This window comes from Gavia stellata, chromosome 17, assembly GCF_030936135.1.
Source record: "Gavia stellata isolate bGavSte3 chromosome 17, bGavSte3.hap2, whole genome shotgun sequence".
Classification (NCBI taxonomy): Eukaryota; Metazoa; Chordata; class Aves; order Gaviiformes; family Gaviidae; genus Gavia; species Gavia stellata.
The window spans coordinates 18,786,004-18,799,579 of NC_082610.1; the positions used below are offsets into that span (position 1 = coordinate 18,786,004).

A 13,576-nucleotide genomic window follows, 5' to 3' on the forward strand; every position below is an offset into this window, starting at 1 on the left:
CACCGCTATTCACAGGAGCGCCCAGCGGGAGAGGCTGCTGCCCGCAGGCCGGGGAAACAAACCCTCGGGGACCAACTCCGGCTGCGCCCCGCGGAGATGGGCTACGGCCTCAAAGGGTGGCCACAACGCCAGGGAGGCGGCGGGGCCGTGACCACTCCTCTCGCTCACAGGGCACGGCAGCTTGGCGGGGCGGCAGCCGCCGGGGGCCTGCCTCTCACGGCGGGGGGCTCCCCGGGCCGCGCCGCCCGCCCTCGCCTGTCAGCGGCTCCCCCGCGGCGGGGCGGCACCACAGAACCTTCCAGACGGCGCTGCGCCGCGCCGCCCTCCCCGCTCGCCCGCGGACGGCGCTGCCCCGGCCCGGCCCCACCGGCCGCCCCGCTCTCTCCCACGGGCCCTACCTGCTCCGCTGCGCTCCCCTCCAGCGGGGCGGGCCGGGCCGGGCCCCGGGAGCAGCCGCCGCGCTGGCTGCCCGCCTCCCTGCGCCGCCGGCGCCTCGCCAACGGCCGCTGCACGCGCGGGACGCCCCCTCCTCCCTCCCCGCGCGGCGCCCGCCCCTCGCGGCCCCGCAGGCGGGAGAGCCGCGGCTGAGGGGAGGCGGCGCGAAGGCCCCCCGGGCAGTCCCGCCGTGGGCTTGGGCCTGCCGCCTTCGCCCCGGCCGCGCAGGTCTCGGTTCCTCCTGGGCGTGCGCCAGCCAAACCTCCGGGCCCAAGCGGCGAGTTGCCAGGCTCTGGTGGCAACCTGGAAGGAGTTACGAATCCAGGGTCAAGGCGAGCGCCCGAAAGCTGAGGGGGCCGCCTGAGAAGCCGGCAGCCACAGGAACCGCCCGACCAACCTGCAAAAAAACCCCAAACCCAAGGCAAGCCAGGGACATACCTGATGAGCTTTTTCAAATGTGTGGGACTGGGAGTGTTTCAGGCGGGGAGGGTGGAGAAATCCTTCCTACGCTAAATCTGGAAGCAACGTGAGAAGCTCAGGTTAGGGATGAGAACGATCGCAAGCAGCAACAGTTTTTGGTCCAGCCGTTTCCATCCGGGTCGGGTCTAGGGGCTGTGTGATCGCTCTGTGACTCGGATTACTCTTTTCCAACAGGTTACTGTGGAAAACCAGGCCTAAAAGTTGAGCTGGCCTCACCCTCTGCCCGCGCGAGGCGCGTCTGTGCCGCGCAACAGGCCGCAGCGCTGCGAGGAGACGGCGGCAGTTCCGCAGCCAGGAGGATGCTGCCTTCCGCCCCGGCCGTCTGCCGCTCCTTTGGCGTGGAGAGCCGTCATACGGTACTTACTGGGTCCGGCGCTGGCGAGAAGTAGTTCGTTCTCGTGGACATAAACAGGACACTCAACAGCTGGTATCTTTACTGAATGAATTTATTGGTTTTTGAACTAAAGTTGCTCACAGTTATTTAACAAGGGATACATCAGATTTTTTTGTCCATTTTAAACCATTAAATAATGTCAGTTTGTGTCTGTATATGTGTGTGTGCGCGCGTGTGTGTCTTCAAAGTACAAAATAGGAAGGATAACAAGAGGTATTGCTTTCATTTATTCTTATATCTTGTGTAAGTAATCCCCTTCCTGCTTGTACCACATGGGTTTTGCTGATATAGGTATTTTTAAATTATTATTATTATTTTGTATTGAAATCCCAGCCTTTTGTAGAGGTACAATGTAACAGAAGCATCAAAATCTATACACAAGGGAAGAGAAAAGAGGGAAAAGAAGGACGGGGGTGGTGGGAGGGGAGCTCGGAGGAGAAGTAGAGAGAGGGCGGAGGCAGGAAAGACAACGAAAGCAAAAGAGACTAATTTACAGCAATGTCATGCAATTAAAACTGCCCCCCTCTCCTGCACCCTTGCCTCCCCCCCTCCCCAGCCATCACCCCCCGGTGTCTGACATGCACACAGCAATACGAGAGAGAAAAGCTTAAGAATAGGGAAAATAAATAAATAAATAAAACCAAAAATTAAAATAAATCCCTCCCATTTGGGGGAATGGGGATAAAGGGGCAAAAGTCAAAGGTCTTTGCCCCAGTTGTGTCTTTAAAAATTCTTTTTAATCTTCAAACCTATGTACAAGTAAAACTGGTCCAAGAAGGGGAAAAATGATTAAAAAAACCAACAACGACAACAACAACAAAAAAAGAACTCAGCCAACATTATCATTAAAAAAAAAAAAAATCTTGCGATACAACATACACCCATAGGAACCCAACGAGCAGCAATCGAAGGTCATAAAAGAGCTGAACACTAATGCTAAGCCTACATTCTTAAAATCTCAGTCAAGAAGTACTTCTCACTGTGTTTTGTCTTCCACGCGTAAAACCACGTTTTTTTTGTTTAACCTTTGAGCTTGGGCCAGAATAAGTTACACTTGGTCACATAACTCTTGAGGAGGAGGAAAAAAGGCGGCGATTCTTCTTTCTCAAAGTCACAAGATGAACACTTACGGGGTTTCTGTGTCTTTTTTCCCCCTCCTCCCCAAAATAAATAAGAATCAGTGTTGCCTCTACACAGTTATTAAACAGAAGATATATCTAACAGCTTATTTTTTTAAATATATATATGTATATATAAATAACCAAGACCTAATAACTGAAACACAAAAAAAAAAAAAAGGTCCCCATCCACCCAATCCCACCCTCCTCCCCTTCAAAAAAACAAAACAAAACAAAAACTTTATAAAAATATCTTGCAGTAATTTTTAAAGTTTACAGTAGCTTCGTGATTAAGTCTCCCATTGCCCTGACTCCACCTTGTCTTGCTCTGATGAACTAAGTGCCAGTGATTTGCACACACACACACACAGGAAATAAAACCCAAGATAAGTCTCTCTTCTTCTTCCTCTTCCTCTTCTTTTTTTTTTCTTTTTTTTTTCCATTTTTCTTTTTTTTTTTAGAAAAAAATCACCCAAGCCAACAAATAAAACTGGTAACTTAAAGAAATAATAATACTGATATCAATGCAGCACTAGCAACACAACAATTGCCTCTAAATGCAGGGTGTGGTGGAGGATCCAGCTGGTCAGAGAAGGTCCCAGCGCGGTGGCACAGTGGCAGGGAGGTGACAGTGGGGAGGAAGGTTTCGAAGGAGGAGCAGCAGCAGCAGCAGCGGCAACTGTGCCTGGCGGCGGGAGAGACAGTCCTTGGCAGAGTCTTGTCCCTCTTCTTTGCTACCAGAAGTTGCCTTTTCCCTAAGTTTTAATGTTTTGTTTGTATGTGTTTATTCTTTGAACCCCCTCTCCCTCCTACGTTTACTCCTTTCCCCTTCCAGCAGGTCAAAAAGCAAAATGATACAGTATAAAAAAACCAATTCTCTTGTATATATATGTATGTACGTATGTATATTTATCTAGAAATACACACACATATATACATGTATATATAAAAAAGGGGGCAAAAGAAAAGGAAAAGGTGGTGGGGAGAAAAAGAAGGTTAAGAAAATCCCGGGATGAAGCTCCCCAATATTGTCTTGGTTCAACGCTTAGTTTTGAGTTGCTCCTGGCTGGTTTCTGATGCGAACGCGCTCTGGATGGATGAAACACTGCGCTCCCGCTACACCCATCTCCTTCCCGCACCCCCCTCCGGGCTGAGTTCACCTGCGCGGACAGAAGTTGCCAAGGGTAAAGGTTTCACTCCAACAATTTGCAACCTCCTTTCAGCCCAGACTCTGCAATCCCACAACTGAGCAGATCTCTCTTGCGGAGCATCAAAAAAGAAAAAGGGGGGGGGGGGTGGGTGGAAAAAAGAAAAAAAAAAAGGCGTGCACTGGGGAGGTGTTTGGGGAGAAGTGGGGAAGAAACCCACTTCCTGAAGGGAGAGGGGAGGCTGGGAACCTCAAACAGGACTGGTCCTTGGACAGTCTACATCGGTTGCCTTCCGTCAACAAGTGTCCGCAGAGCACAGAAGGTGAAGCCGTGGCTGACATGTTAACTTTTCGGGATAATTCCTGGTAGCAGAGCGGAAACAAGTGGTGTCGTCAGAAACACAGAGAGAGCATGAACAGAACAAGAAACAAAACAAAAGAAAACAAAAAATAATAATAATAATAATAATAAAAAACCCAAAAAATCAGGAAGGAGAAAAAAAGCAAAACATTCAAAAAAAGGGAGGAAAAAAAAACCAATCGTAAAAACCACAACCCAAGATCTGGTGAACTGGGTTTGTCATCTGTGCTACCTTTTCTTTTCTTTCTTTTCTTTTCATTCTTTCATTCGTTTGTTTTTGTGTTTGTTTCTGAGATATATATTATATATCATATATAAATATATATATGTATATATATACAGTCATTCCTTCATACAAAATTTGTCTATAGACAGTTTTGTACTGTTGTGGCAAGGTATATACATCCTTCTAGTTTAGAGGCTAGCTTGCTAAGGAATATTCTTTCATTCTTTCTTGCTTTTTTGTTTTTGTTTTTTCTAAGTTATTTAATTTTTTATGTGTTTATTTAAGGTTGGTCTTGTAGGCCGACTGATGAGACCATCTTTGCCTTGTCTTTGCCAGCAGGGTACTTATTGTCTCCTCTAGACCCATAGTCATTAGAACCGGAATCGCTCCGCTTGCTGTTTGCGCTATGCTTGGTTGGCGTGCCGGGGGGATGGCTCACCTGCCCGTTCTTCTCGTCTGAAAAAAGTTGTTTAATTACGTCAAAGAAGTTACTCAATGGGCTGCCTGGGTACACAAAACAGAGGAGACAAAAAAAGAAAGAAAGAAAGAAAGAAAAAAAAAAACGAGAGGGAAAGAGAGAGAAAAAGAGGAGAGAAAGAGAGAGAACAAACAAACAAATGAACAATGGGGTTTTTAACGAGAAGAACATGATGAGGAGATCCAGAGCCACGTGCGTGGGGGTGTGTGGGGGATGAAGACAATGAGCAGGAAGAGGAAGAGTGTTTAGGATGGGACACCTACAGAAATAAAGAGGCTGGGAGCACAGAGCATCGAGGGGGAAGGTCCTAGTTTTCTCCTGAGGGGGGGAGCACTGCTGTCTCACCTCGCAGGAGGACACAGTACCATGTGGCTGTTACCTGGAGTCACTTGGCCGCTCTGCACTGGAACGTCAGTGAATGTAATGCTGGACACAGGTGAACCCCATCTTACTGCTGCTGGTACAAACATGGGGTATTTGTATGTGGTTGCCAACTGATGCTTTGCTTTGCAGCCTTGCTAAGCTCTCTGGCTACACTGGCATTAGGCTTTCTTTGCTTGCATTTTATTTCTTCCCGAGTATCTCCTTGCTCACCTTTCAGTAGTAAGCCTGAAGCACCTGAGTGCTCCAAGGGAAACAGCATTTGAAAATCGAGCTACGGCTGATGTGAGTATTGCCATCTGCATGTGTGGTTCGTGGCTTGTACTTGCAAGCTTCAGATCCTTCTTACAACAGGTACCTGGAAATGAAGATGCTGAATGCACTGTGGAAGCAGGCTGTTACACATCTATTTCTGGGACCTACCAGGGTCAAGAACGACTTCCTCATTGTCCTGAACGTATGTTCTCTCTACAACACAGCCTCCACGACACTGACACTCCCTCCAGCGGAGTTAGGAGCCAGAGAGGGGTGTAGGTTGCGTACTAGCAGAATGGGTATCTCATTAAGCCAGCCTCCAGAGCAGGTTGCAGGGTTAACATGGGTTGGGCACTGTGCACATCAATACCACCTTTCATGCCATTTGGACCTCCAGGCAACAGGATTGTATACTCTAAGTCCTGTCTCGGAGGGTGTGTGGAAGGCCATACCTGAGGAAAGGTGCGGGGGTGCTACCGAGGGAAAGGGACCAGCTACTACTGGAAAGGTAGCCTTTTTTGGGGCATTTCTAGTCCCTTTTAATTTTTTTTTTTGATTGGGGGATTAATTCCGATCAGACATAGGAGGGGTCACACTAAATTCTCTGAACATGGATATTGAAGGTGTTTTTTATCTAACATACACCATGGAGGTGATGCCTGTTCATGATCATTAAAACCCCATGATGCTTTTCCCAATATTGGGACTGTTTGCTCCATTGTTCTAACAAATTCAAATCATTTATATCCCACCTAAGTAATTTCATTCTCCAGCTCCCAGAAGGAAATGGGCTGCTTGTATCTGCCTTCCAATGCTGTGATATGCTGTGAAGAGTGGAAACTTTCGTCCCCGAGATAGGAACATTCAGTTGGGAGCAAAGGGGTTTCTTCATGGCAGAGACTGTCATTTAACCACAGCTGGTGGACACCGGTGGCTTGGTGATACGGTATTTCCCTTCTCTTTCATTACAAACATAAGCAAACCAGTTACTACAGCAGGCAGGTACTTTCTGCGCACGGTAACTTGTCTGAAGAGCTTGTTAAGTGAGTGCTTTCTTATTCTCTAATGGAAAATGCTAGACAGACATCAACTGCTCTTACACAAAGAAAGAGGAAATACATCGTATTTGTGCCCTGCAAAACTGAATGTGTTCCTCTTTTTTGCCTGCCCCATGCTAACCAGGTAGTTGCTGCTTTCTCCTGCACGTTAAAAGGCATTGAGAAAAATCAAATGGCTGGCATATACAGTGAAGGATCTCAGTCTTATTAATCTAATTCAGTCCTTTTCTTCCTCTACTTGCTGCTTTGTGGTTAACCTACTGCTGGCCCTGGTTCTGCTGTGCATTCAGTTACACCAATGCCACAAGCAAATGGCTGATAGTTTCTGGAAGGGCATCGTTCACTGAACTGACTGAAGCCTTGAAGACTTGACCCCCCCCCCGAGATGGGCCCAAACAAACAGCCAGGCAAATCACGTATCTCAATTTATGGCTAAGAAGAGAAGGGCTATCGAACCCTCAGTTGTTTCGGGGTCAGACCTCCGTGAGCTCCACCGGCTTCCTTCTACGTGCATGCAAATGCTGTGGAAGGGGGATATCTGTTCCATCTCTATGACTTCCATTTCAGAGATTTCCCTAAGCCTCCCTAAAACTGTTTTAGGTTTGGGGGCGCGTGCTCTGTTCAGACTCACTTCTATCTGCTCAGACTCATTTCTACTTTTTTTAGGTGGATACTCTTTTTCAATGAAAAGAAAGAAAAAATGAAAGCAAACACTCAGCCTTGAATGCAGGAGTGTGGGCAGATCTGGTTCTTATGTGGCTTTGGACCCCTCATCTTCATAAGCAAATGGAGTCAGCAGAGAGAATGAAAAAGAGCACTGAAAAAAATGCTGGAGAGGGAAAGACTGCTAGGTTGGGAGAAAAGGGGAGGGGAATATCTCTAGTTATTCAGCTGAGCAGTTTATTCAACAAGCTTAGAGGGAAAGAAGAAGGCAGAGGAAGCAGGGCTCTGCAGGAATCGGGAAGTTTTTTGTTTTCACGTAGACAGGAACAGTAGACAAAAGTACAACTTGCAAGAAGGGAGCAATAAAACATTTTTAAAATTATATCTCTTGTATTTGCTGAGTCCTGATACAGGATTTTTAATCATCCTATTAAAATATGCAGTCCCTGTTTCATCCACCCTTTCTCGTCCCCATGCCCTACTGGCTTTCAAGTGCCTGGAGATTTATTGCAGCAAAAGTATTTAACAGTCTGCCTTTCTTTGCCTGTATCGCTACTGGATTCCTTACAATCAGCATTTTCAGGTAAAATTTTAATGGGAGGTAAGAAATCCTTAGGGATGTTTAAAGAGAGCTACTGAAAAATAAAATAGGCCATTTCACTAACCCTTTCCTTCCTTTGCCTTTTGTAGTATCTGGACTTTAATTAAGTATTAGGTAATAATGCTCTTCTATCCTGCAGTCAAGAACAAACTGATCCTACACCAAGCAATACAATCACTGCATTGATGTTGTCTACATGACAGCTTGTTAGCCCCCTCTTGGGCTGGTCTAGATATTGGTCTTTGGATAGACAAAGAGTCCTCACATTTTTCTCTGGCGATACGGAAACATGGGTCAGCTATGCTGGAAGCATGACAATGGTGCGTGGTGTTGCTCCTCTTAGTTCTCAGTTCCCTTTGGGCTTAGACATCCAGTAAAACAAGACTTGAAAATGCAGGTGATGATGGATTAGAATAGCTTTTTCAGCAATCTTCCACTCCTAGCATTCAGTGCAAAATGTGTGATAGGCTCTTAGACCTCTTAAGTCCATCTGGGGGCCTCAAAAAGGCTGCCTCTCATTTCGGAAAGTGAGATGACATCCCATTTCCTCTGGACAGGGATGAAGGTTTGGCTCACTGATCCTTTAAAACTTCCCTGGTGTTTCATGCATCTGTAACTAAGGTCTTCTTTCCCCTTGAGAGCAAATGTTCATCAACACAGAGCAAAGGTGTGAAGGGTAGCAAGGGTAAGAAACCGTGAGAAGGATCAGAGGGAGGAAGGGAGGTTCAGAGCATTAGGTTTACATCTATTAGGAGGAGATGGATATATGCATTTTTGAGTTAGACCAAGGAGCTGTATGCTGCAAGATGGGCAAGGGGAATGGGTTTGAAAACAAGCACTGAAGGTTATGAAAGGGTCATGTGTTGAAGGGATTATGGAGAAGGCACTGGTTTGCGGCACCTGTGTGCAGCACTGTCACGGCCAAATACCACGAAAGAAGTCGAAACTGTGAATGCGTTTGAATACAACAGGCACTAAAGGGAAGAAAAAATGTAAAAGGAGGCTGGGCAGGTGGCTTGTATCAACCCTCACAGTCCTCTGTATTTCGTCTGCTGTTCTTGGGAAGTCTGTCTGACATTGACCTAGCCCCAGTGGTGTCACAGGTTTGAGAAGCAAAGTGGAAGTGGAGCACCCAGGTAAGAGAGGAAAATGAGGTGATTCACTCCAGGCACCAGAAGTGACACCAGGAAAGGATGCACCTTGCAAAGACCCTGCTCTAACCTTGCAAAAACTCTGCCCTGACCTGGCAAAGACCCTCAGAGTCCTCCACGGAAAATAACAGGAGCTGGTGAACAAGCAGCTTCAGGACAAGCCTGGAGGCTTCAGTCACTGATTAGAGCCTGCTGTTTTGTAACATTTAAAGACAGTCAGATAAGGACTTGGTCCTGTTTCCATTGAAGCAACTAGCAACATTCCCATCGACTTAATGGAAGCAAACCCTCAGGCACTTCCTTCTCCTGTGAAACCATCTCTCTCAAGTCTGTGTATTTTTAATGCACTAATCCATGTGGTGCTGAACACAAAGTTGCACAAAACAAATATGCCATCTGTGGGATTATCCTCCGCCTTTCCTTTCTGTACAGCCTGAGAAATTTTGGGCTTCTGCATTTTTAGCTTAGGCTTTGGGAGAAAGCGAATGGGAAAAGATAGGTCTCAACTGGAAACAGAGACACCCTTTGTCAACCTGACTTCCCATATTTCTTCCCTTGTTGCTTTCATATCCCTTCTGTCTTCTGCCTGCCTCTGCTACTGAGGTTTCCCTCCTATTCTCATTCCTTTCTCTTTAACCCTTTGTCTTTTTCATCCCTAGCTCACTCTGTATTTCAATAGCAGCTGTGGTTTCAGTAAACCATGTAACAAAAATCCAACTCCTTTCACATAAAGCATTGAAAAACTCTCTTGATGGGTGATAATTCATTCCCTTTCAAACCCATTTCACTACTTTGACAGAGTTCTAGCCCTCTTCGTTAAGACGAGGCATTTTTTGCCTGTTTGCTTGGTTTCTGTTGGCAGAGTCCCTTCTGCCTTTGAAACCAGAAGACTTAAAATATAGAACCCACTCCAAGCGTATATGCAGTGAAAGGGATGGCACAAAGATAAACGTGGCCCATTTCTCTTTGTTAAGTTGTAATATCAAGTAGGGGTCTTCCTCCAGACTAAAGAGCCCCTAGCCTAGGCATTGTACAAATACAAATCAGAGAGATGCCTCAGCAAGCTCACCGACTGCTGCAGAAGGCTACAGAAAGAACTTTTTGCTCGTTTAATGGTTGGATGTATGAGGCTTCCCGCTAGACTGGAGAAGGGTGACAGAAAGGCTGTTGCAATGTCTTGCTGGAGGCCATCACACAGAACTTCCTCCTAGTCTATGAACCCATTCTAGGCCACCTGAAGTGAGCTGAAGAAACTGCAGAAATCCCAAGACTGGTACTTGTCTAAATATATAGGAAGTCAGGAAAGCATTTCAAGAGACATGGCCAGCAGGAGTAGGGAGGGGATCGTGCCCCTGTACTTGGCGCTGGTGAGGCCACACCTCAAATCCCGTGTTCAGTTTTGGGCCCCTCACTCCAAGAAGGACATTGAGGTGCTGGAGCGCGTCCAGAGAAGGGCGACGAAGCTGGTGAGGGGTCTGGAGCACAAGTCTGATGAGGAGCGGCTGAGGGAGCTGGGGTTGTTCAGTCTGGAGAAGAGGAGGCTGAGGGGAGACCTCATCGCTCTCTACAACTACCTGAAAGGGGGTTGTGGGGAGGTGGGTGCTGGTCTCTTCTCCCAAGTGACAAGTGACAGGACAAGAGGAAACTGCCTCAAGTTGCGCCAGGGGAGGTTTAGATTGGATATTAGGAAAAACTTCTTCACTGAAAGGGTTGTCAGACACTGGAACAGGCTGCCCAGGGAGGTGGTGGAGTCCCCATCCCTGGAGGTTTTTAAAAGACGTGTGGATGAGGCGCTTAGGGACATGGTTTAGTGGGTGGACTTAGCAGGGTTAGGTTTACTGTTGGACTTGATGATCTGAAATTATTTCCAACCTAAATGATTCTATGATTCTATGATGTAGCATTTACTGGATTTAGAAATTGTCACAACAGATTGACGAGAATGAGTTTTTCCATTTATTTTTTCCCCCAGTTAAGTTACCTAATGGGACAGTTGTTTTGATTTCAGTTCAGTTTTGTACTAGAAAATGGCGACAGACAGTCCACAGAACAACTACCATTTCTTAGCAGGACACCTGAATTGCAGGTGGGAAAGGTGACTTCCAAAGGTAAGAACAGAGCTTGTTTTCCAGAATCCTTAGACTCTGCCAGTAAAATGCCAGCTGAAAACAGTGTTTGCAGAAACAGACTGCTGGTAGGAACTATTCAGATTATCACACACAGTTAGCACAGGCGTCCGTGCTACTAGCAGAAGATGGGAACTTTCAATCGCTACACACCTGGGCAGATGTGAACAACCAACTTGACATTTAAATGCTCTATAACCCATCCTTGTCCTCACTCCCCTAAAACATCCCATCTCCTCTGCAGGAGGGGGGCCCAATATTTGTGACTAGCCAGATGCATCCAGATGCCCATTCTGCCTCTATCTTGCACATTTTCTCTCTCTCTCTCTCTCATACACACACAGAGAAGCCGAGATCCAGTTCAGCCTCTCCTGTCACAGACAACAGAACTGAGGCGGGCAGCTCTTGGGTAATGAGTTAGAGAATGGTGAACACAGGCAGCAAAGACCCAAATAGATGAGGCATATTTCCTTGCTGCTACCTTCTGCAGAGCTAAGGCATGAGTAATTAATTAGAAAACAAATGTGTCCATTGCTGATGAATAGCTCTGGCCGATCCAGCACCACCACGTAACATTCAAAAAAGGAGACATGATGATGGAGAGGAGGGAATCATACATTCCTTTGGACAGCTGGTGGCACTGAAAGAGCAGGCAAGGATAGCGCTGGGATGAAGACATGCCAGATTCTGTTGTGGAATCATGCTGCTCTGGCAAATTGGCTGGTAAAGGATTCAGCCCAAGAATTCTTTGTACCTGCCTGTCCTTTTACAAAGATCCGCCTGCACAAGTGTGTGCTGAGAGGGGAAGCTGATGACCTGTACTCGTACAGCCACAGCAGATGACAGTATCGCTGCTACCCATTCTCTTAGAGACTTCTGCTGCTTCATTCCAATTTTTTGTCTATAAAAGTGTCAGAAATGTATTGGCACTTAATAATATGATTTTGTCCTTCCCTGCCAGACGGATGTTCAAATATGATCTTATGCCTTTTAAGTTCTCTGACCTGTTCCTAAGGAGAGAAACGACATGTGTATGGTCGTGAAATGTTGCCTCCTCTTTTCCTCTGAATCAAACCTTTCAAAATATGATTTAATCTTCTGGGGAGGCCATCTCACATTTAGCTTAGTACAGCAAGCAAATATTCACATGGAGTATCCTGAAGCACTGCCTGCCATAAATAAAGTACTGTGATCTTAATTGAGAGATATCTGTGTTTTCTGCATTAGATACTATTACAGAGAAAGAAGAAAAGATCTTGTATTGGACAGTAAAAAGCTGTCAAAACAGGATCTGACATGTACCAAATAGATCAATACATCTGGATTCATCTTTAGTGCCAAGTTGCCGTTGTTGTTGCTACCTTCTTCTACAGTGCAAAAACATGAGTCCTGAATCGGAAAAGAAATGTCTCCCCAACACAATACTAGAATGACGAGATACGCCTGCAATGTGGGGGGAGTCGCCATCTATTTGGACAGCAAAGGATTCTAGTAGAATGGGCAAGGATAACTGGGAAACCTGGCTTGAACTCCTTGGAAAACCTGACTTATCTTACTTATCGTGATCCACCCATTATGAATGAATACGTGATCTCTCAGGTGGGTCTTCTTCCTTTTCTCTCTCATTTTGGGTCACAATTTAGACAGAAGAATCAGCCATGCTCAGAAAGACCAGTAGCCAGCACATTTTTCAGAAATGCTAATAAAAATAGTATTGTTCTGACTACCTCACAGTGTAACAGCGGTGAGAAGAGCCTTTCAGCTGGGAGGGCAGCATTCGGTTTTTTCTGCAGGTTTCAGCATCAGTGTCTCTGCCCTCAGTTATGACTTGATGAGCGCAAATCACGATCCTCCTCTTCCATCAAAGAGCTACTTAGTGAGAAGCAGGATTACTCTAATTAATGCCAATATGGATCAGGATCACTTCCAAGAGCACCAAATCCAGATATTTGCTGCTGCTAGTAACACCAACAATGTCTAAATTAGCACTCACAAAGCTACATGCTGCAATTGCAACCCAAACATGATGTGACCAGTTTTAAACTACAAAATGTCTCCTAATTTCTCGAGTAGCTTGGGATGCTATTGACATGGGCTTGCATCTGTATGAATCAAACTGTGATTTGCAAGGAGCTATGAAGAGAAGCCTTTACTGCAGTGCAATTGCTCTGTGTGCACAGAGGATGATTGGCCATGGGGGACAAGGTCAGATGGCTCGGAATAGGAAGCTATGTCAAGTCCTACACACGAAGCAAGAGATTTGAGTGAGATACATTGGAAAGATATGAAAGGCAAGTGGATTTGTTGTGCTTCTGCTTTGATCAGGTCATTTTGATGATAGCCACTGGTACACAGAAGGATCTGTAAAGCTTTTTGTTTAACTCTAGTGCCAGGAATCAAGGTCTTGCATTCTAAGTGGCAACACAGGATGTTTAAGAATAAACACAAGGTCTTCTGGCCAGCCTGTTGTCGCAGGGTTATGGTCTAGGACTTTGCCGGAACCTATGTTTGTGCAGTGCCTAACGTAACAGCGTGATCTGACTGGAGCTGCGCTACTTATACGTACTAACCCTTTCCTCCTCTTACCATCACCCAGTTCCATGGAAGTGCCACTGATGTAACTGAAGACTTTCCTGAGAGTCATGAGGGACGGAAAGCAGCAAGCAAAGATTGCCTTACTTGGAAATAAAATTCAGCCCCAG

The 13,576-nt window shown here is 46.2% G+C and overlaps 1 protein-coding gene across 1 annotated transcript in view; it reads right to left on the reverse strand.

The window, feature by feature from the left end:
* Positions 1–4,441: 4,441 nt before the first annotated feature.
* BRSK2 (BR serine/threonine kinase 2) overlaps positions 4,442–13,576 on the reverse strand; it is a 318,409-nt gene continuing 309,274 nt past the window's right edge. Inside the window, exon 19 of the mRNA XM_059825816.1 lies at positions 4,442–4,617. Within this exon, the coding sequence (XP_059681799.1) occupies positions 4,442–4,617 (176 nt within the window). The remainder of the gene's footprint in view (positions 4,618–13,576) is intronic.